The sequence below is a fragment of the Cebidichthys violaceus genome, unplaced genomic scaffold (assembly GCF_023349555.1).
Source record: "Cebidichthys violaceus isolate CVI_PGR_0920_01 unplaced genomic scaffold, fCebVio1.0.p SCAF_10, whole genome shotgun sequence".
Lineage (NCBI taxonomy): Eukaryota > Metazoa > Chordata > Actinopteri > Perciformes > Stichaeidae > Cebidichthys > Cebidichthys violaceus.
Window position 1 is genome coordinate 307,816 of NW_027176263.1, and position 24,685 is coordinate 332,500.

Genomic DNA, 24,685 nt, shown 5'->3' on the forward strand with positions numbered 1-24,685 from the left:
AGGATTTAGAGCGCATCAAAGCACAGGAACAGCACTGGTGATAATCACAAGTGATCTGGGAAAGGACTTCTCTCTTTACTCGTCTTGTTAGACCATAGTGCTGCATTAGACACCATTGACCATCACATCCTACTACTGAGACTGGAAAATCTAATTGGCATTAAAGGAAGCGCATTAAGCTTGTTTACATCCTTTTCATCAGATCGATCTGTGCATGCACACCAGAGTTAGTCCCACAAGGTTCTGTGCTTGGAACAGTTCTATTCGCCTGATTTTTTTAGTTTTGCACATTTTGTAGTTTGTGATTTTGGACTTTATTAATATTATATAAAATGTAATTGAATAAATTACATTTTGCTCTTGTGTTTACGTTATTGCAATCAGTTTATCAAACTTTTTCAAATCCATAATCTTGTCAACACTACACAGTCCAACCAGTCGAAATCAGGTGCCGACTTTTAACCAACAGAGTTGGAATTTGTTAGTATTGACCAGTTGGACTTGATGGATTTGTAATATAATTTTTTTCATTATTAATTTCACTTTTTGTTAAATCCTGGATTTGAATCAAATAACTGATCATAATAAAACACTGAAACTCTTCATTTATTCCAGTGGCTCCATGAAAGTGCACCTTCCCATTGATTTAAGTGCGAGTTACTCTCTCTACAAGCAGCAGCTTGACTGATCTGCTTTCAGATTTGGAGAGTTCACAGGATTTGACCCTCCTGTGAACTCCCTCCTGGTAAACAGGAAGAGACGTAACAAAACACACCGACAGAGGCCAGCTCACATAAGGCGCACAATGAAACGCACAGAGTCAACATCGTTACAGTCGACAGCGATGTATGGAGTATATCTAGAGGAAATCCTCCACGAGTTACTTGCGAGTGTTAGTGGCCAGTGGCTAGTGGTGGGAGAAGGAAGGCTTACCTTGGTGCCGTCAGCTGGGTTGTGTACGACAGTTGTCTGGGCTTCCTGGGGGGAGGTAGGAGACACTTTACCATGCAGGGAGGCGATAGAGTGGGGGGTGTAAGGGGGCAACAGGGAGGATGCCAGGGAACGCCAACGCACTCAGTGACCACAGACGTACAAAACAGATGCATGTGCGCACACCAAAACAACAAAGCACAGTACAGAGGCTGAGGAGCACTGATGTGGATTTAAGATATCACTGTAGATGTCAAGGTGCTCAGTGTCAGTCTGTCTTTAGCAACGTGGCCTACAGGATAAGTTAAGAGTCTCCAAAATGCATGAAGACCTAGAACAGCTAAACCCAGATTCACCAGCTAGGGCCTCGACTGAGGAGGAGGGTTTCTGTGAGTGACTGTGTGTGAGTGACTGTGTGTGAGTGACTGTGTGTGTGTGTGTGTGTGTGTGTGTGTGTGTGTGTGTGCGTATCCACTCCTCATCCTCATCCTTGACCCTGCCACAGAAACATTCAGCACAAAGCAAGTTCAAGAGCTCCATGTACCGCTTTCCTTGTTTAGAAAACAAACCCACAGTGTACTGGTCCGGTCAGTCCGTCCGTCTCCTGATATACAATCAACACTGGACCAAAGATCCAGGAACTACAACTTCAGAACATCCAGCCCCTTCCATGACATAAGGGATTATGGGGGAATCTAGAGTGGAACATTTTGAACCAATCCTTAGCTTAACGCTCTATGCCTTCCCTCAGTGTTTAATTTTGCTAGTTTGGCATCTAGCTGTGTGGCCAGTTACTAAAACAGTAACAGTGGACTTTACTGATTAAATTGAGACTTTGTAGACGTCTGTCCCGCCATGTTTGGAACCTGGGGAAAGCATTGTTCTAGCTTTATTGCATGTTGTACAGCATATATGGCTGAATCCCATCACATACATGAACACAGGGGCTGCATCCTCACAATTATGATGTCTCTCTGTCACCCGTCCTCTCCAGCTCCTGTTTTACCCAGAAGTCCTCGTCATTCACGATTCACATATCAAAGAGCAATTTGGAAAAACAAATGTCCTTTGATGTAGTAGAGGTTCAATCTGTCTTGAGCTCTGCTTTCCAAATAATTGACATAAACCTGTTCTTCTTAAAAAGGCAAACCATCAACAATGAGTCACCAGGAAACGGCTGGGCAGAACATGATTGAAGGGCCTGCTGTTGTTCCGCAAAATGAAAGTCATTCGTCTACCTGTCAGCGTAGCGCACTGTGTAAATATATATATATATATATATATATATATATATATATATATATATATATATATATATATATATATATATATATATGGGCGTGTCCACGGGAGGTCTGGGTAAAACACGAGCCGGGAGAGACACTCCAAGGCACAAACCAGTCGTTCAATTTTAAAGTCATCAAATCCACGTCCAACACCACAGTTTGTGTTCAAAACAGAAGCAAAGAGGCAGAGGATGAGGCACGAGAGAGGGGACAAAGTAGAAGAAAAAAAAGATTTCCCTTTACATGGGGTGTGACACAGAAAGATGAGGAGGAGGCTGAACTAAACACTGAAAAGATGTAAACAATGAAATGATGCCGTTAAAAAAAAAAGAAGAAAAAAGCAACATGAGAGAAACCAAATAGAGATGAGGTACCATTGGTGCTGAAGATGACATGCTGCTGTCTTTGGTGCTGCTGCTGCTTACTACACTGTTTTTACTGTTGTTTCCCTGCGACTGGGGCAAAGAAACACAACACAGAATGACTCCCACTGCTCCCACCGAGCCTGAACCATAAACCAGACTACGGGAATCTCAGGTCGACAAGGAATAGAGCCATTTTCACGGCCAATATAAAAGATACACGTATTGTGTGTGTGGCATTTAAAAAGGGCACAATGTGGGAGTGGGGTTCAATGCTAAACGGATTTATTTGGATATTTATGTCAATCATCTGAACCCTGCTGCCTTGTGCACTTTAAAAAGGGCAGTTGTTGTTATATTCTCCTAAGCCTTTTGTGCATGTAGCTTCAAAATAATATCTTCTTTTGATCATCAGGAACTAGTAGAAACAGATTAGTGTGCTGCTAAAACCACTATGTGCGTGCACTGACTTATTTAGCTGACACTTTTACATATTTCTATTATAAAGCCGTGTACTGAGTGGTTGAAGGACTCTTTGGGTCCAGCGTCCTGCTGAGTTCCGGCATTTACCGTCTACAACTTTTGCAGACATTTCACAACATTAAAAACAAAAGTAAAAATACAGAACAGTTAGTCAGCACATGCATTTTTTTAAAAACAGTGAACATATCTTCAGATTGGATTTTAAGGATTTTCCCAGCACTTTCACAAATAGGTGAATCAACATCCGCTGGGATTCAAAAATCAAAAAAAACAGACACCAGAAATCGGTGAACCATTTCTGGCAGAAGCACAGCCAACATATGCGTAACCGAGTCAGACAATAAGTTTAGAATAATGGTTACCAGCTCAGGTCTGTGCATGCAGTGAAAGGCCTTGATGACAGGTTTTCCTCTGATATGTTCTCATTTCCCCACTCTTGACTCATGCAAGAGTGGGAAGGACAATATTAAAGAACACAAAACCACTTCAGCATGACTACAACTGCTAAGTTCACCTTAACCCTCACACGGCCCCCTGCACAGTCCGCTTCTGTTTTACTGAATGAACATTTCTCTCGGCACGTGCAGTGGTTCACGTTGCTGCGCCAGAGTATACACACAACATGTGTTTTAATTAAACTAAAAAATGAGGTCATTGGCTGTACTCCTGGGAAATAAATGGATTTAATGAAAGACATGTTTGTAAGTACATTTGAAGGTATTGAGATGTATTTGCAATGGGTGTAAGTAAAGTACTGTGCTGATTTATGTAATTCATGCAATACTTTATGAGAACCAAAACAAAAATGACCTCATACGCACAATAATTGCAAAAAAATGTTTATGTATTAAAGGGGAACTTCACAGATTTTACACGTAAAGGTCAATTTACTGCTCATTGTTCGTATTATTATTATTATTATTATTATTATTATACAAAGCCTGTGAAAGTGGTAGTGTTTTTGGAGTGCAATACTAAATTCGGGAGTACACCTGTATTATTATATTTCTTGCTCACTCAAACAATTATTTTTGTCTTGTGCTGTTGGAACCGGCAAGCCAGGATAGCGGTTCAGCTGCACAACAGAGGTGTGGATTGTAGCTACGGATTAAAAACGGGATGTGTGAGGTGAAGAAGAAAAACACTTTGAGCTGGACCTTCCCTTCATCCTCAGGCTAACTGCCGGGGAAGGAGAAAGAAGAGCTTCTTGAATGCAAATCAGTATTTCCAACAGGAAAGTTAAGAGGTGGACGAATGGTAAATGAAAGGTTAAGAGCAGAGCCCTGGGAGGTTTTTCAGCTGTTTATCTAACACTCTCAGACGAGCGAATACCCCTGTGGTCTCACTAGGAACATCTTCTAACAGAAAATCTAATGCGCAACACTGAGGCCGACACGGCACACTACTTCAAGAAGTACAAATATGCAGTGATCATCAGCATTATGAGGCAACTACTAAGACTTTGTTAGTGTTGCTCATTTTCTATGGCCTTGATATTTTGTTATACAGGGTTAGAGAGAACCGTTTCAGGATTTGACATGCAAGCTTGTTCGGCTCTTTTATGGTATTCATTGCCTCAGGAAAAGGACACATACTTTGTCTTATCCACTGACACACATTCATACTTGGTAACTATTGAGTATTATTTCAGTGCTGTTGAAACAAAGCTGCTTGTGTGTGAAAAGTTTTCCCCTACAGCCCCCAAAAATGGTGTTGAACCAGAATTACAAAGTTCAGAACAGCAGTTTACTAGGGCTAAGCATCAAACCTCAATGTTTTCGCACATCGCTTGATTTAAATCAAAATTCGATCCATTTTAGACTACATTATATTTAGGTAGTTCCTGTATGGCTGCTTCCGTTTAGACAACATTTCATATTGGAGAGGTTTGGCTTCTTTTGTTAAATAAAAAAGGGTTTTGTACAACAGCAAAAAAACATATTTCTCAAAGTAAGTTATCGAAAGTATCATTTTGGTAGCAGAACTGAAACTGTGTGTATTGTATCAGATACCAAACCGTACTGTTTATAGGCTTATATTTCTAGCAGTACAATGAAAATACATTAAACTAAAAGTGTAACTAATCAGTTAGATAAGATAAATAGACCAAACTACTAAGGAAATACTAAAATGATCTTAAAATTTAAATGTATTTGACCTTGTTATTTTGTCTACATCACTTAATCTGTATATCAGTCCTGAACTGTTAGTAATTTAAGGTGTGGATTATCTGCAGACGTTCTATTTACAGGTAGGGGGAGAAAAAAAAAAGTTCTCAATGAAAAATAATGAGGGTACAATGAATATACAATAATTGAAAACAGGGAAAATGATTGTATATTGATGTTTACAGTGATTAAAATGACTCTCAGTCCTGTGATGGTCAGGGATGTTGGTAAGTAAGCCAAAACGCTTAGACATCAGAAGAAGAAAACTGGAATGCGGTGAGAGTGTGTGTGTGTGTGTGTGTGTGTGTGTGTGTGTGTGTGTGTGTGTGTGTGTGTGTGTGTGTGTGTGTGTGTGTTATTTGTCAGGAGCTGCAATGGTTTTGGTGGCACTTATGGCAGAAGGGGATGCAGGGATGTTGGATGGAGTTAGGAAATCCAACAGAAATCGAACAAGACCAAAAGCCTCATACATCTCTGCCCAGAAGGAGAAAAGAAGAAGCAGATGAAACAGAGAGGAGAGAGGGAGTACCGAAGGGGGGAATAAAGCCTCGAAAAGACGAAGAGAGACAAAGAATGAAAAATGAACGAAAACGACAGAGCCGATCTCACCATCAAACAAACACTCGAGCTGGACTTCCTTTTCTGACAGACAGCAATGGAAAGGAGGAGGAAAAGAATAAGGGGTCATCGGGAAACAAGGAACTCGTCAAAATAGTAAAAAAGTGAAGCTGCCAGATTGATCCCAGAAAGAGAGAAAAACAAAACAGCTGCACAAGCTTACACAGGAACAAAGATGAGACAACGGGATACTAAGAGGGCTTCAGCAGAAGAAGAAGAAAAAAAAGAATCAGCTGCAAAAACAATAGAGGCAGTTAATATTTAAATGAGACCTAAAGGATTTAAATCATTGGAGGTGCAGTTTATTCGTAGAATGTTTTGGAGATTTAGTTATTGTTTAAGTTACTGTATGTACTGGGAATTTTATTTTGGCCCTTGTTGATCATGGCGCTTCACTGCATGCATGACGCTGACCGTCGCTTAAAACAAAGTGACCACCAAGACGCGATGGTTGCTCAAATCGCTGTGAATCAAAGAAAACCTGGCGGTAGAAAACAAACAGCATTTTAAAAGCCTACCGGTCTTTTTATCTCCCTTACTTTCACATCTGTATTACCTGTGCCCCACCTTTATTCTTATCAATCCTTTTCCCTAAAACACAAGAATCTTAAACAATGGAGCACCAGAGCACAAAGGTAATCAACTAAAAGAACATAATGCTTTTCCACATGCTAATAATATCAAAGATACATGTTATTAGTGACAGACAAAAAGAGGGACAGCAGAAGACAGAAAGAGAGAGACAGGAGCAGTAAAGTCAATAAAACCCTCACGGGTCAGAAAACTTACCTTCACACCGTCCGACTTTTTGTTTAGTAAGGTTTTGCATGCTGAAAGAAAGAGAGACAAGACAGTAAGGACACAGTGTGAGAAGAGTCCAACAAACAGAGAGATCGCTCAGTCAGCAGGACAAACTAAAGCTAAATAATGGGCCAATAAACATTTATCAGGTGAAGTGTCCACCGGATTTCACATATTGTTTCTGCACCACTGTATAGATAAATAGCAAACTGAAAATGGGAAAAAAAACCATTCTATTATTACAATTAAAATAACTGCTTTGGAGCAAATTCATGTTTGTTTTTTTTCCCCTTTTTCCTTGTATTTTTTGGTTTGTACACACACACACACACACACACACACACACACACACACACACACACACACACACACACACACACACACACACACACACACACACACACACACACACACACACACGCTGATTTAGTTATAGAGCCAATAAAACCCCCCAACTCCCACAACTTTATTTTAAGAGATTGTTGATGTTTTGTATGGAATCAGAAATCCACCAAAAAAGAGAAGAAAAAAAACAAAAACTATGTAAAATAGAATTTGTAAAAAAAATACTGAGAACAATGTTTGAGTTACTGTGGAAAGTCAAAATTGTAATATGGAGCACTTTGTGACGTGTTAATAAGATAATCCTTGCACTTTACTAGACCTACAAGAGAGAACTTGTACATAAAAAAAAATTCAACATTACATTATCAACATACAAGTGAAAAAATATGAGCTAGTAAGTTAAAATGATGTGATACTAGGTCAAAATCATGAGTTTGGATTTCCTAAAATGTTCAATCTAATAATTTGACCTATTATCTCATATTCCTATTTTACCACGAGGACCTTCCCCTTCCCTTTACTTTACTTTACTTTCTCTTTTTATGAACATTTATTTAGCCAAACATTTTCATGGTTGTAATCAACAAAAAACTTAAAAGTTTTCTATTTGAACGTTCTTTTCGGGTAAAATCATCCTCCATACAATCAACACTTTTGGGAGCAGTTAGAACAGTAAACATTCAGAAAGCAGCCCCTTTGCCCACAAAACACCAACATCCATTTCAGCACCGCTCCATAAAGAACACAACATAAGAGAAGTGATAAACTGATCTTGGTTCAGGGTTCATCCTGAACTTCTCAAGGGAGAAAATATGAATGAATTAAAAGAGTGACTTAGTTACTTGCTGAACCCATGAGGTGCTTCTATCTCACTGCAATAAATTCATTCATTTTAACGTGATACAGCCAACACTGGTCAAATGAAGGACTTTGTGAAAAGTGGCAGTTAGAAAAAGAAAGTCGACAAACATTCAAACTGTTGACATATCAAACGCCACCCACTGTAATCTAACCAGTTCATGTTTTACTGTCTGTTAGCCTACATTGACATTATAGCAAGTGCATGCAACTGAATGTCTGACCAGTTATACATATTATTACATATCAAGGAAACCAACACACAACTGAATACAAACATGCACACAAACATAGATTAAGAATAAGCACACAAATTATTGTATAAACACCCAATTTTTGTGTCATGTTCCAATGATCCTCCCTTACCTTCCATTTATAAAGTAAGAAGGAGGGCAATGAAGAAGGCAAGAAAACAGTAATGTATTTAATACCCGCATCTCAACATCTGAATGGAAAACAAAACTGAAAACTGAAGATGACAACTGGCACAAACACCCGTCAGGCTTTCACTGTGTGTTAAATGGCATTCTTTAAATCGTTTTCACAGAGGTGGTGGGTTCATGCGATGACGGTGGCTTAAAAACATGCAGCATCCACTTCAAAGTCTTTATCGTAACAGGAAGCCGAGGAATGCATTCACAACAGTTATCAAACTGAGCAGAAACCTTCAAGTTCAGGACATCATCGCTGCAAATTCAAAACCAAGTTCTTACATTTTACGTTGTATGTAACTCCGTAAAAAAAAAAAAAAATTTAACAATTGTGATCAAGTCACAAGATGAATCCGTTATTAACAACTTATCGGAGTAGCATCCACTTGTCAATCGAAACCCTAATTCCTGAATGAGCGGCCTTTAAGCAAGCAGCTCGCCCTGTCACGTGACTGACAATCACCTATAAAGGGTTCAGTATGCTTCAATCGATGTAGTCTGTACGACGGCTGGAAGCCTGCCTCAGTAGAGGGACGACACCGATGAATAATCACAGTATGGCTCAATGGGACGTGGTTGTGCCATCTAACTAATGGGAATATTTCATTGAATCTTCACATTTCATTCCTCTTTTCTTTCTTTAAGATAGGCATAAAAGTTGTAAAGCCCAGCCAAAGAGGTAATAATGTCAATTTTCTCAGAAAAAAAGAAGCTATTTGGAAGTGTATTTAAATAAAAGAGGACATCTCAAATGTTTATTGGTGTTTTATAAGCACTTTAATATTTCCAAATCCTCCATTTGTGTATTTTTATAAATGTATCTCATCACTCTAATATTATTTCATCCTAGCTTTGACATTTTTAAGACTCTAACAATGAATATACAATATAACAAATAGTGTCAAATGTTTGTGAAAGTGTGCCACACTACAATTTTGGGTAAAGCAATCTCCTTTATCAGCAGACGTGCAAACTCAACAGGTGTGAAAAAGGTGACATAAATGTGAAATATGTTTTTAATGTCAGTTTTAGAATGTGGATTTATAGTCAATGTTAGCATGACCATACAAGGAATTGATGTAATCTTACTGCTACAAAAGTCCTTATCTTAGATAAAATGGAAGATCCACAAGCCAAAAATAAAGTTTGTTTTTTATACCAAGTGTTGCTGAAGTTTTGACCTCTTCAGAAAGTAACAAATATTGGATGCAGCCCCCATAAATTAAACGTCAGAAAGCTCTGAGGGGAGGTGGTTTTTAGAGTCCGTTTGGTGATCCTACAAAGTTTGAAGCATACTGACGCCTTTAGGCTCTCTTCACACAAATAAAACAGAGCAGGCAGGGGAGAGGAGACAAAGAGGAATAGATAACAAAGGACACTGTGCATTCTGTTTATGCAGCTTCCCATGCAGGTTGGCATTCTGTGCTGTGCTATACGCTCATAAACATGCTTGGCTGGCTGTTAGGGCCTGAGCCATGCGGAGGGAAGGTTGCAGCGAGCACAGGCAGGCATCGACTGGGCATCAGCCGAGTACTGTGGATAGGCTGGCGGGTCTGTATTTTGTATTTGTATTATAAAAAGGTTAAATGTTTATGCTGCAGAGGAAAAAGATATGCAGCATCCACAAGTTGTGTTAATGCAGAGATGTGTAAACCGAGCTTTGCTGGGTGGCAGCTGCGGTAGTTGGAGGGATGCCAGAGGGTCATGCTGGGTGTCAGTTAAATGGCTGTTGATTTCCACAGAGGAAATTAAATAGCCAGTCCATGAGAGGGGCTCCGTTCATTAAAGCATCAAGACACGCAGCAGTACTGGGGAGGTCAAGAGCTGAGCTTTGCTTGTTGTCTTTTTATTTACATGTTTGTGTGCGTTTGTGCGTTTGTGTGTGTGTGTGTGTGTGTGTGTGTGTGTGTGTGTGTGTGTGTGTGTGTGTTAAGATGCCCCAGTGCAATGACGACCATTCAGAAGTGGTTCATCAGTGTGCAGGCAGCAGGCAGCAGGTGGAGGGGTTCAAGCAGCCCAGGCCACATGCCAACAGCCCGAGTACAAAGTTGGCAGTAGCCGACACCAACGCCCCCTCAAGCAGACGTACCTTCCTGTGCCATTGCGGCCGTGCTGGTGGTAGCGGCAGGGCTGGTATGCTGCCGTCCCACTATTGGACAGAGAGGGATTCAATGCGGAGGCACAGGTGGAACGAGAGCCTCACTGAAGCCTGACAGCCTTTTTTTATTTTCTGGATTTCTTAAAGTTTGATTAACTTTTACAGAAGAATGACAAAACATGGGTTTCCAGAAAGTGTCATACGAGCAGACTGAAGACCAGATTCTCTCTGATACCTAATACCTGTCTATAAGGATCAGATGGGAAATCTTCTCTTATTTCCTTTGACACGCATTGATAAACATGCCTGCAGTTATGTATAAAGCATTTTAGAGGTCTGGCTCGCCTGCTTTCTTCAGTTAAGATCAATCTCGACCAGTAGAAAGTAGTTGGCTGTGATCCACGGGAGCTGCTTTACTAATGCGAATGCATATAAACACAGGGCCAGCAGCATTGAAGCATTAGCTTGCGAGGCCACTGTCTAGCCTACAAATTGGGTGTTCGATCAAAAGTGAACTGTGTTTCGATCACCAAACTGCTTACGAGGAGGAAATCCAAGCCAAACCCCTGAAGTGCAAAATCAAAACAGCAGACCGAGCCAACGAGCAAACGTGAACAAGAATAAAAATATACTATTTAGAGAACAGTAGAAGAACAACAGCGACGTATTTGGCCTCAATGAGATCTCAGATGAGGAATAAGTAATTACCTATAAAGCTCACACATCACTATCACTATTATTATTAAATATAATGACAAAAGAGATTTCTTTTCTGTGACAAAAGTGCTCAGTTTCTCTAAATCAGGGTCCTTGTTTGTACGGCTTCATTCAAATATGAATCATCAACAGCATCAGGACCTGAAGTCTATCGGCACATTAAGATTGTTGATTTTGATTAGTATCACTTCCAAGGCTCACCTGAAAAGTTCCTGGACACCAGCATTGTTGTGAGGATAGCTCCCTAGAGAGACACAAAAATAAACAGCATAAGGATTTGTGTAAGGTGGACGTGTGTGTGTGTGTGTGTGTGTGTGTGTGTGTGTGTCCATACTCACTTTAAGTTTTCGTCGGGCGTTGAACTTGCGCAGACACTCCACAGTCTCTTGACGGTGCATCATGGAGGCCACAGTGGAGCGTTGCTGTATGTAGAAGAGAGACAACGTTATGGATTAACTTCAATGTGTCACCATGTCAATGTAGATGAGAACACACTGATTTCACTCCTTTATAATAGATTCCAAGTGACAAGGGGTCCTATAAAAGAGCGCAAAGTTGTGCATCCTGTTTCTTCAGCCAAGTCGATTATTTTCTATATTAGGACGCCTCCCACTACTATATTTTTTTTGTCTATACCAAGATCATCTACTTTTCTACTTTGGCTTCTGGAGACCCACTACTCTATTTTGAGTAATACTGAGCAAATCATTAAAAGAAGAAGATGTGTGTGAGAGAGTACATCCAGAGCCAGCAGCCTCTCCCACTATACTTCTCCATTTGTTTATTGAGTTTAATGGAGACCTGTCAGCCAATCTCAACCACACATCTCTGTGGTCATGGTCTTACGTTTTACTTTCATCCAAATGTTGTCTAAAGCTGTGTGTGAGATAAATGACCTGAGGGCTTAAAGTGAGTTTCACTCAACTCAAAACTACTAATTCTGCTCGAGGACACAATGTAGGCCTTTGTGTTTAGCAGTCCATGATTCTAACACTAGCCTATTAGATGTGATGGTGCTTTTGTTTTGTAAAGCAATGCCAAAAATGAAATGCCCAACATGTTTCACAATGCAACTCTGTGAGGCAGGAACATCTAAACCAGTGTGTTTTTTACATGCTGGAAAAGGTTTCTTTTGAAGACGACGGGTGTGACTTACGCAGACCCAGGGATGCTTGATGGCCTGGTCGGCAGTGATCCTCTTGGCAGGGTTAATCGTTAACATCTGATTGATCAGATTCTTGGCCTCGGGGGTCACTGTGTCCCACTCTGGAGAAGGAAACTGAAAGAGATCAAAGAGAAATGTTACGAGCGTATATCACTGTTCTTATGCCGTCATTGAACGTTTTATCCTTCTGGCTTGACAACTGGCCAAACACGCATGCATATGCAAATGCATTATATATATTTTTTTGTGTTTAATTCATAAGAAATGTGAGTTTGCAGAGCCTCTGGAGCCTTGTATCTGTAAAATGTGCTAAAACACCAGGAAGTAAAGCAGAGAGGAGGAGCATGTATCAACAGGAGTATTTTACCACCACATCTGGAGACTGGACCTTATTGTGGTATTTAGCCCAGAGTGGCTCTGTCAGTTATGTGGGTTAAAAGAAATGGAAATTGAAATGCACTTTTCTCACGTTGCCCTTTATATGTTGATCTGAAAAAAAGAGTATATTTAATAAAATACTCTGAATGTGCGAGTGTTTGCAAGGTGCTTCTCTCTTTCCTCGTTGCATGCATTTAGTGAAGCATCGCGCAAATAACAGCAGAAGACATGTTAACAGAGGTACAAACATCACGCAAATAACAGCAGAAGACATGTTAACAGAGGTACTAACGTCACGCAAATAACAGCAGAAAAACTGTTAACAGAGGTACTAACATCACGCAAATAACAGCAGAAGACATGTTAACAGAGGTACTAACATCACGCAAATAACAGCAGAACAACTGTTAACAGAGATACTAACGTCATGCAAATAACAGCAGAAGAACTGTTAACAGAGGTACTAACATCACGCAAATAACAGCAGAAGACATGTTAACAGAGGTACTAACATCACGCAAATAACAGCAGAAGACATGTTAACAGAGGTACTAACATCACGCAAATAACAGCAGAACAACTGTTAACAGAGATACTAACGTCATGCAAATAACAGCAGAAGAACTGTTAACAGAGGTACTAACATCACGCAAATAACAGCAGAAGACATGTTAACAGAGGTACTAACATCACGCAAATAACAGCAGAAGACATGTTAACAGAGGTACTAACATCACGCAAATAACGGCAGAAGACATGTTAACAGAGGTACTAACATCACGCAAATAACAGCAGAAGACATGTTAACAGAGGTACTAACCTCACGCAAATAACAGCAGAACAACTGTTAACAGAGGTACTAACATCACGCAAATAACAGCAGAAGACATGTTAACAGAGGTACAAACATCACGCAAATAACAGCAGAACAACTGTTAACAGAGGTACTAACATCACGCAAATAACAGCAGAAGACATGTTAACAGAGGTACAAACATCACGCAAATAACAGCAGAACAACTGTTAACAGAGGTACTAACATCACGCAAATAACAGCAGAAGACATGTTAACAGAGGTACTAACATCACGCAATTTGCTAATGTCAGTTTTGCAGGAAAATCCTCCGCCTCAACAGATCAGGTAGATTTACACAAACCACAAGGAAGGTTGTGGTGACGAAAAGTATGAAGCATTAAATACACACTAGTAGATAACTAATACACGATTATTAGATTAACATCATTATTACTGTAAAGCAAACAAATAGCAGAGAGTTTTGGTTTGCATTCATGAACTTGAATTTGAACTTTTTTTTCAGCATTTGACAGCAATTACCTCTTTGAACTGCTGACTGCCATTTAGCATCTTTGAGTTTTCTTATTATCTACTGTCTCCTTTTCGCTTCCAATGAATATGTATTGATTCCTGATTAACTGATAATTATGCAGAAAAAAAAATCCTATCATAATTTCATGATGTTGAGTAAACCTGAATACACGCAGAGTGTGACCGAAAACTCTTTGAGAACCACAACACGCATTTGTAAAAAAATGTCTTTTGTAAGTACAGTAGCTTTATTATCAGCAGCGACAGCGATGCTGGTATTGTTTTAAACTTGAGTCATCATCACCTACTGTATCACAGAAGCAGTTTTGACCACTTTGCCAGGTGTTTATATGTCTGTCGGTCTGTTTGTGGACAGATTTCATCAACGCGATACAGTCGCAACCGCGCAAGACCCAGTCACGAAACTTTACAGGTGTTGTAGTTGAGATCAAAATGATGGGTGTATTCCGAGCAAGGGCGCTGGAAGTAGGAAGGGGCCATTTCCACGCTTACATTACGCCCCTGGCCTGATTTAACGTCGCGGCCGTTGTGATCTAATCTCAAGATGGTCTCTAGTTGTCCTCATAGTCTGTTTACAATGCACAAATTTGAATTAATTTGCTTTTTGTGGAATGGTGCAAGGATTTGTCTCTTTGATGGGTCACGCCAATGTTAAGACACAAAAATTAAAAAAACATTCATTGAGTCATTAACAGGTGGAGTTTTCAAATCTACACCTGCCGCCCTCATCGCCCCATTCAAGTAGCATAAAGTGCCAGAAAACATGGTCACTACTAAAAATCAAAGCAAGGTGTCAAGAGACATCTATTTCAAACATTACGGTATCAGTTGTCAATTACTGACAAAAAGAAAGAAAAGTGACAGTGACGATGCTGAAGAAGTTCACATTATTATTACGAGTGCTTGTCACAGTCACTTCATATCAATGCTGCTCATATTATGCACATTCATTAGATGTGGTTGCTTCCAATTATGGAAATTAATACGGCTAATAAATTCCTATCTCCCAGAGGACTATGACAAGATCTGATAAATAAGCCTGTCGCTCTGTCATAGTGTATCACTTATTCCTACAGCTCAATGAAAATCATGCAATAAGTAGCAAACAATTAAAAACTAAAATGTAATTTCTAAATGACTTGCACGACAGAAATTGCGTGTCATTTGATGAGACTTGAACTGAAGGTGTCCTGTATCTCGAGGCTTTGCACTTGTTTTCCCATTCAAATAAATTATGATTCAGATTATGTATTAGAATTCAAGTTTAATGAACACAGATGGAGCGCGACGAACCTCAGCTCTCATCTGCATGGATCCATTTACAAAATACACACTCAATCAGCCGACCTGGGATGAGCCCGCAAATATGAGCTCCATGGAGGAAGGGCATTTATCAAAGCTGCACTAATCAATATTTTTTAATTATTAATGGGTGAAATGATTACTGTAAATTCTCAAATAGTGGCCTTCATCTTAGTGGTGGAAGGAAACCGGAGCCTTTTTTACCAATTCCCCCGGTTACCCAGTTAATGCAAACTCAAAACTTCTCTATATTTACCTGTTGTAATGACAAAGACAGTGTAATGTGCATTTGTACAACACTACACTGAACTATTCTGCATCATGGTCATGTTAATGGTTTCCAGACATATTAGAAGGAAACTACATGATCATAAGAGGGAAGTACTCACGTCATATGCACCGGCCTTGATCTGTTGGTACAGTTTGTGTTGGTCCTCGTCCCAGAAGGGAGGGTAGCCCACCAACAAGATGTACAGGATCACACCTGACACACACACACACACACACACACACACACACACACACACACACACAATATATGAACATCCTGTCTATAAAACTTATACTAAAAACATGTAAAATGCATGATCATACTAATGAACATTAGCGAACAGACAGGAAGTGGACTAACTGACCACACGCCCATATGTCCACCGGCTTGCCGTACGGGTCCTTTCTCAACACCTCTGGGGACAGATAGCCTGGAGTTCCTGCAAAACCTGAAAATAAAAACAAAGAGGCTTGTGTGAAATCGGTCTATGTAATTGCACCGCAATAAGGATACACAGTATTCTCTCTGATGACTGCATGATTTGAGCAAGATTATGGGTTCATAAGCCTTTCTGATCTTTGTATCGAGGGTTACAAAAAGCTTAAACATCTGTGTACGAGTGTTTTAGAAAAACTAATTAAATTAGGTCAACATTACTTATATTCCTCTTGATGTATCTTTTTAAACTAAATAAAATACAGTACTATCTTGTATCTATTGCTGTTTTGAATGTAAAACTAATATTAATATCTTAATATAACTAAACTACAAACACCACATTTAGTTTAAAAAGACACAAACTACTTTCTCTTGACTGTATGGTCTTATTGCTTACGTTCTCTTGTACAGTAATAAAAAGTATATAAAAGAGTATTTTATTATTATCATACTGTACTGAAACAAACTGTGGCTCGACACTAATTTAATACTTCCTTATTTCACAAGCAGTGATAATGAAGCAAACACTGTGTGGAATAATTACAGATAATAAGGTCACATTTGATTTAAGTGTTATTTCTTACCAAACCATGCCTGTTGGTCTCCCTGCACCTCGATGGCAAGACCGAAGTCTGCAAGCTTCACCGCGGCTCCCTTCATCTTACTGGCCAGCAGCAGGTTCTCTGGCTGCGACACACAGAGATAAACAGTTCTTTAGGGAGAGGTGTTTTCACTCAGGCTGCAACCTTTGTTAGTTTGTCTGTAAAATGTCAAACAGACAAAATCCATCACAAGTTCATTTAAATTATTTTCAAGCCAACACTCAAAAAACCCCAAAGGATCTTCAATATTCAGAGAAATTCAGAAAGACAAGTCATTTAATAAGAACAGGTTGTCAAATATTGTTTGCATAGGAAAATAAGTTTGAGCAAAGATATGAGCAAAGATAGGGACAACTAAATAATTATATTAAGGGCAAAAGAGATAAGCATGAACCCTCCTTCAGGAAATGTCCCATGTGTCCGCATGACTGGATGAGCTGCAGGAGCTCAATGACAGACAGTAGTAATGAGGCATGATTCGGTCAAGCAGGCCACAAAGGCTTCCCCCAAAGGAAAGACCTTTTCAGTCAGCTGTCACTGAATCTGACACGGCGTGTTTGACACTGTCCTTCTGATCACGCAGTCATGCAAAAGACATTTACTGCGAGTTCGCCGTCTTGGCTGCTAAAGGACATATTAACCATGATTTCTTAGCTGCTTCCTCATCTTCCTCATTTGCATCTCTTTATATCATGTCACTTGAGGTGAGAGGAAGAAGAAATTGAGGAAATGCGTCAGTTACTGATATAGTTGCACTGCACAGCCGATTTACCCGATTTAGGTTTTCCAACATCATGTAGGGTTGGCCAGTTTATTCTCCGCACAGCAAGAAGGCCCTGGGTTTGACAGATAGTTGTAACAGTATGTCCACATTAACCATACAGCCTCACAGGCTTTAAATGTTATCACATGCATGAACATTTTAATAATAAAAGGGGGGGGAATGCTGTACGGGAAATCATGGACGTTAATATTTCTGTCAAGGTCCCTTTTGAGATATGATCAATGTTCCTGAAAGCTACTTCAGCTTTTGTGTTTTTGGACTTCGCCCGCCATCATTTTCAGCATTTAAAAAGTGGGGATGGTCTGGCTCCCACTACGATTGTCTCTCAGCCAGATGTAAATGCAAGCTGAAAGGTCACCCGACTCCGCCTCCTCTTAGGCTGCCTGTCTAAAAGGCAACAGATGACCCCTTCCTCTGTAAAGAAGACATAAGAAAAAGCAGAGCCCAAACAGCAGTTTCATCTGGGGAGACTATTGAGCAAGCGGCAACATCGGGTTCTGAAGGTTGGAAGGCACCAGCAGGGAGTGACTCCTCTGGTTGCAAAAATAAGTCAGATTGTATAGAAGTCTATAAGAAAATGACTCTACTTCACACTTGATTTATTACCTCAGTAAACATTGTAAATATGAATTTATGATCTCAATCTCTAGTTTCAAGTCTTGTTCAATACAGCATGATGTTCATTTAGTAAATTATGATCCATTTAGAGTCAAACAGACTATAAAGCAGAGTATGCTTTAGGGCGGGGCTACCTTGTGATTGACAGGTCACAACGGCCATATACGGCGTCTCTATGTCACTCCTCCCCAGTCCAAAGATGGTCACTTCCTTCCACTGGTTGCGAAAAGTCAATAAAACGGCGGCCAAAAAATGTCGAACTCGAGGCTTCAAAACCCAAAAGTCCACCAAATGACTAGGCCCACTTCTTATCTACCGGCTATGCCATCGAGGGATGACGTGCAAGACGAGGATCACGCGACCGACTGCGGGGGCCGAGCTGCTGCTTGTCAGCTTCTCCTCCGGTAATAATGACTTCTTACGGTATAAGTAATTAGCCTAGTTAGAAGGGCTTACGGATGGCCTTGGCTGTCGCCTTATTGAGAGCATCCTGCATTGCTCCCCTAGACCTTGGACCTCGTTCGTCTGCCAGCTCTTCCTCCCTAAATTAAAATCGAAATAATGTAACCCTCCAGGTGAAAATTCCAGGCGTAAGATGGGGTGTATATAGAAAACAGACATTTTTCTTTACCAAGGTGGTGAACCTATCTGTGCTGTGTGTGTCTTGAGGGCAAAAGTCTTTGCAGTGGTTAGCCGTCCTCATCGCCTCAAATGCTGACAAGGTCTTTGTGCCTACAGTCTGTTTCTTCTCATCTCTCTCTCTCTCTCTCTCTCTCTCTCTCTCTCTCTCTCTCTCTCTCTCTCTCTCTCTCTCTCTCTCTCTCTCTCTCTCTCTCTCTCTCTCTCTCTCTCTCTCTCTCTCTCTCTCTCCCCATCTAGTTATCGGTGTATCCATCCCTCGCTTCTATCATCCCTCCCTTCTATCATCCCTCCCATCAACCAAGCTGAAACAATAGGAAAGAGAGAGGAAAAAAAGAAAGGGGGGAACTGCACAGGGACAGTGAGCTGGAGTGAAAGCAACAGAAGAAAAGAGAGAGACAGATAGAGACAGATAGATGGGAGGTGGCATAATGAGTCCCTACGCTGGCACTGCAGCAGCCGGGTGACCTCACCCTACAGTTACCATGGCAACTCAGCCTGCCATCAGCCAACAGCGCTCAACTCTTTCTCTCTAATTCTTGTTTTTACCCCCCCCAGTGAGTGGCCCTCCCAAGATGACAGAGAGGCAAAAATATGATGTCTGTGTGTGTGTGTGTGTGTGTGTGTGTGTGTGTGTGTGTGTGTGTGAGGTCACATCCCTCGTTGCTAGCATTATTAGTAATTTTATGGCTCCAATACAGATGTGACTTTTGGTCTCCCGAGGATGGTGTTTTCTTTTTAGCCGTGAGATGATTGGAGGGTTTGTTGTGTAACTAAGAATCCTTCTCAGAGAAATTAAAGCCTTAAGCAGCAACAATTGATTTGTTTTTAGCCTAGCTGTAAACACAACATTGACATGAAATAATTTATAAAGTTGCGGTGGCTAACATGTTAGCCAATAGTTGCCTTTTTACAGAGAAACATTAGCATTCATTTGAATTGAATATCTGGTTTGCTGCCTCAGCACGTTCACCAGCTAGTCGCTAACTTTGTTATTTGGTGCTGGACAGGTAATGGACCGCTAATTTATTAGAGCTTTTTCACTGGAAACAGCTGCCTGGTGCTGCTGGAAAACCAGGTCGATGAAAGCGGTGAGACACAAAACAGAGTTTACAAGTTATTGCAGGTTTAAAATTGGAAAATCAACTTATTCCACTCTGTCTCAGAGTTTTGATATATATTCTGTATCCGCCTGTTCCAGCTCTTCATTGAAGCCATCGCAGAAATAATGCACTTACTGTAAGTGGGATTTGGGCAAAAATATTTGCCTAATGCATGCAATATAATGTTATGTATCATAATATTTAAACTGAGTAAAATATATCATAGAATCCATGAATATATCAATTTAATGTTTTTATGCTGCTTCATTTCATCAATGGGAAATATTCCAGATGTCTTGCAGACACTTTCCCCAAATTCAACCTGGCATATTTAGTATTTTTAGAAACTTTGTGATCCCGATGAGAACTGAGTTGTACATTAACAATTAATGTACCGATAATTCATTTCTGTCCTCTGTCTGTCATCTGTCATCATAATCGTCTTTTTAAAACTCTTCCCTGTCCAACTTCATTTGATACCGAGATCCACATGCAAGCTAAAAATCAATGAAAAGCAATACAAGTCCATTTACCCCACTCACACACAAAACCTAATTGTTTATTTTCCAATTACGTTTGTCTTACTTACCCTAGAATAATGGTTTCATTTTGCACTGTCACATAAAAGTAATAGACCAGATTGTTAAGTTGACTATGAAAGCAAAGGACTGGTCGTAAAATAAATCTGGTGCAATTATCCAGGTGTTTCAATCTCAGCTCCCTTCCCTGTCCTCATTCAGCATATTATTAAACTGAACCCACACAGCTGAGGAGGTCACAGTGCTGCTGCTTTCTGTTAGGGGTGAACAGTCTTGCTGCGAGGGAAATCGTCACTGGCCGTCATCTCATCCACCGACCCGCTATTAATAGCAGCTGGTCTGCTTTCGTCACACTCCTCAGCAGCGCAGGAGGAGGGGGGGAGGGGGGGGATAGGTGAGAGGGGACGAGAGTAGAAGTGGGGGGTAGAGGGGAGGGGGCACAGACGTAGAGGGAGATGGGAATAGAAAAAAATCAGGTGAAGAGAGGGATGGATGATGCCAAGGGGTTCTTAACGTCATGCTGTGACGTCTGTGCGAGCGTGTGTGTGTGTGTGTGTGTGTGTGTGTGTGTGTGTGTGTGTGTGTGTGTGTGTGTGTGTGTGTGTGTGTGTGTGTGTGTGTGTGTGTGTGTGTGTGTGTGTGTTTAGACCCATTGTTAATCCACACAAATGCCCAATTTAGTCACAACGTGTTATTTCTGCGCAATAACTAGAATGCGTTCCGCGCCGGTGTACGATAACTCACCTTGAGGTCCCTGTGCACAATGTCATGCTGGTGGATGTGACTGACGCTCTCCAGGATCTGATTGATGCAGTGGCTGGAGGAGACAGAGAGGGATTAGAAGCAGAGGAGAGACACATCTGTTTATCCACAACAGCTGGATGACAAGAGACTGAAGGAGTAGAATGTAACATGTTGAGGGAGGATTTTCAAATATTTGAACTTAACACAATGTCCTCATTATTGGTCCTTTGGGTATATTTTGAATGATGAATGTGTTTTTTTATTTATTTATACAACATGAAAGGTCAAGCAGAACAGAGACTTCCTAAAATCCAAAATCAACTTATGTTCAACTTTTCCCAGCATGGTCAAAAACACAGAGGAATTCTGTACTGGAAAGAGAGCGACATGTTGACACAGGCCAAGGAAAGATGGAAAAGACAAGAAAAGGCAAAGAAAGACGACACTGCGGGGGCTGTGGCCGACCGTTTCTGTAACTTTCCAAAAAAAACAGACAATCCGACACTCACACCCACCTCACGCCTCTTCTGGCTGGGTGTGTGGAGGTGAGAAAGTACGCAGGTTTTTAATTTCTCTCTCTAGCTTTCTTTTTTTTTTTTTCTTTTTTTTTTTACACAACCATATCTGTCCCTTTTCATGTGAACAACAGAGTACAACACCACTAGTGTCTGAAAATATGCATCGTTTTCTCCAAATTTAAACAACGCATCTCATCCATCTTCATTTTGGGTGGCTTTTTAATCCGCCTGCTGACTTTTATCCATCTACACTTTTGATTAGAAAACGCGGTCGGACAACACTTCTTATGAACTACGTCTGTTCCAGCATAACCCGACACTAATGCTCTTGTGGCTGAATGGGAGCAAATCCCTGCAATTTTTTCGACATGCCAGCTGTGACTTGCAACATGAGATAATTCCCTCTCGCTCATTGCGACACACTCCATTAATAAAAACAACTGGTATATTTATGACTCATGCACAAGCTTGCGAGAGCCCTGTAATGTCACACTGACACCGTTTTTGATCTGCATGTTGTTGCACAAGAGGATTAGAGGTGTGTGTGGGAGAAAAGTTTGGTGCAATTTTTATGTGAATGGATGTGTGGAAGGATGTGAAGCGGGTAGTGTGTTTGTGTGTTGTTGAGGCTGTGTGTGTGTGTGTGTGTGTGTGTGTGTGTGTGTGTGTGTGTGTGTGTGTGTGTGTGTGTGTGTGTGTTGTTGAGGCAGTGTGTGTGTGTGTGTGTGTGTGTGTGTGTGTGTGTGTGTGTGTGTGTGTGTGTTGTTGAGGCAGTGTGTGTGTGTGTGTGTGTGTGTGTGTGTGTTTGTGTGTTGTTGAGGCAGTGTGTGTGTGTGTGTGTGTGTGTGTGTGTGTGTGTGTGTGGGGTTCTTATGTAAGCTTGTCCTAAGCTTACATATCAGCAGTTTTGCTGGTCTGATGCGCAGTTAAAAAACACTATTATTTATGTGTATATTAAATTGAACTTGACATGAGTTAAGGGGACATCAGGGTCAGGAGGGTGCACAGAGACAGATTTGGGGAGAGTGTCCTCGCTCTGTGAGACAGAATCAAAAGAAACACTTATTAGGCTGAATCTGGATTCCACGTTTCATTCTCCTCCCTGGTTCTGCAGCTGCAGTGCCCTGACTTACTGCTGCTGCCCTTACTCCCATTTTATCTCATGCCCAGTCTGCACTTCTCATACCTCATATCTCTCCTGCCTTTACTTCCTCTTTCCTTTAATTTAGTTGGTCCTTGATGTAGAGATCAATATCAGAAGAGTCCAGAGTGTATGTGTCCATCCTCTAGAGTCTAGACAACCAAAAGTTAGAGCCTGACAGCCTAGGCTAGTTTTTTACTGGGCAATAATTCAATATGATAACTTATATGCACATACAAACTCATGTTTCTCAGAAAATCTAATCTTTTGCACTAAAGTTCTTAATAAAATCAGAGAATAGTCGGTGCTTTTCATTCGTCAAATATTCAATTCATACAGGAATGTACGTTATTGACATGTGCCACTTAAACTGGCTTTATATACATTTGATGGACATAATAAACGCATGACTTCACTCTGCCATGGTCGATCACAACTTGTGTTTTCGGTTTTCAAATGAAGTTAAGAAAGTCAAGTCAAGTCAAGAGTCATGTTGACTCAGAGGTGGACAGAAGTTTTGAGTGCCCATGCTTCTACTTTGTTCACCCATGTGCATGATGCCTATTAGCTTAAAAAACGAAAGTGTTTGAAGAGGACTTCTCTTCTGTTCTCTCTCAAGGTGTGGCAGGGCTTTTAATAGCACAGACACAAACAGGCCAAATCCCTCCGTTTGATGAAGTGTCAGCTTGATATGCACCTGTATTCAAAAAGTCTAACCTTTATTGAAGATTATCTGATAATATCATTTACAAAGTTCTGCCTGACAAGAAAATATTTCTCATTCTTGGCTGAAGATGCTCGAACATGACGTTGGGTAATGAATGTGTTGACAGAATTTTACGTTTTGGACCTGATGTTTTTTATTTGCTCATGTGGAGTTATTTTTATGTAATTGTATTTTAATGTTCAGCTCAATAAACTAACCGCCACATGTCTAACAAAAATCTGCAGGAGCAATAGATGAAGTTTAGTCTGCACAATCCACGCAGGTAATGTGCTGCACTGCAAAAAAACAACTGCAACTTCTGACAACGGGCCCAAAATAATGTTTCAAAACTTGGGGACAGCTTAGTCATTATTTATTAATGGAATTAAATTTAAAAGCCCTGAGTCACACGGTCAAAAATAAACCTCAGACAAGTGCCAGAAACCAAAAGCATTGCTTCTTTTTTCTGAAGCACACAGATTTAAAATGGGAAAAACATTTTGTACTTTCACCCGACTACTTGCCTGAAATGTTACTGCGTCAGCCACAAAAACATCCTAAGCAGAAAAGATGACTAGTTGCGCAACATGACGCGTTGACGCGTGAGCATGATGACATACTGTACCTGGCATCGGCCTCGCTGTAATACTCTCTGGCGACAATGTCCTCAAACAGCTCCCCTCCAGTGACGCTGCGCACAAAGCAAACAGACGCGGTTGGTTCTCTTCTCATTTTGAGGAAGGACGTTGATTTATGTTGATGTTAGTGGTGACACGTCCTCATAGATCCATCATGCACTGTGTTAATGTGTAACGGGTGGAGAGGATGTAACAAAAAAAAAATAGTCTTCAGGTTTTCTCTTTCATTCTTCCTGAAGCAACTGACGGTATGAAAAAGAAAGCTTGGCTCAACTGTTCCCATCATGTCTATTTGTGGGGTTAACAAGATGAGAAGCTGGGAATTAAATGTATAATAATACGTAAAAACTGGTAACACAATGAACACCTTTGTGCGATTACAATTAAAATAGGGTTTCATTAAAGAGTAGACTGAACTTTCCCATCAAGGCAGCTCAGTGGAAAAGCTCAAATACTGTACAGCTGTGAATGGTGAAAATAAAAATGTCAACTTATTTGTTGCTTGGGTGAAGCAATTCATCCTGGAGCAATATTCCACCTTCAACCTGTGACGTGTGTGTGTGTGTGTGTGTGTGTGTGTGTGTGTGTGTGTGTGTGTGTGTGTGTGTGTGTGTGTGTGTGTTTACTTACAGGTCAAAAACAAGGTAATGGAAG

The 24,685-nt window shown here is 40.6% G+C and overlaps 1 protein-coding gene across 29 annotated transcripts in view; it reads right to left on the bottom strand.

Annotated features, from left to right (window-relative positions):
• The window catches only part of LOC137878695 (calcium/calmodulin-dependent protein kinase type II subunit gamma), a 61,827-nt gene that overhangs the window by 11,656 nt on the left and 25,486 nt on the right, over positions 1–24,685 (bottom strand). For 3 of the 29 annotated variants that reach the window (XM_068719156.1, XM_068719079.1, XM_068719139.1), the window contains exons 4-17: positions 24,662–24,685; positions 24,019–24,084; positions 21,029–21,101; positions 16,584–16,686; positions 15,926–16,009; positions 15,680–15,774; positions 12,254–12,376; positions 11,436–11,519; positions 11,299–11,341; positions 10,372–10,431; positions 6,637–6,677; positions 5,839–5,871; positions 2,591–2,671; positions 934–978 (exon numbers count right to left, since the gene is read on the bottom strand). The exon at positions 24,662–24,685 is cut by the window's right edge and continues 31 nt beyond it. In XM_068719156.1, coding sequence (XP_068575257.1) covers positions 934–978; positions 2,591–2,671; positions 5,839–5,871; positions 6,637–6,677; positions 10,372–10,431; positions 11,299–11,341; positions 11,436–11,519; positions 12,254–12,376; positions 15,680–15,774; positions 15,926–16,009; positions 16,584–16,686; positions 21,029–21,101; positions 24,019–24,084; positions 24,662–24,685 — 955 coding nt within the window. The remainder of the gene's footprint in view (positions 1–933; positions 979–2,590; positions 2,672–5,838; positions 5,872–6,636; positions 6,678–10,371; positions 10,432–11,298; positions 11,342–11,435; positions 11,520–12,253; positions 12,377–15,679; positions 15,775–15,925; positions 16,010–16,583; positions 16,687–21,028; positions 21,102–24,018; positions 24,085–24,661) is intronic. The other 26 variants (XM_068719196.1, XM_068719095.1, XM_068719180.1 and 23 more) reach the window with 12 other exon arrangements.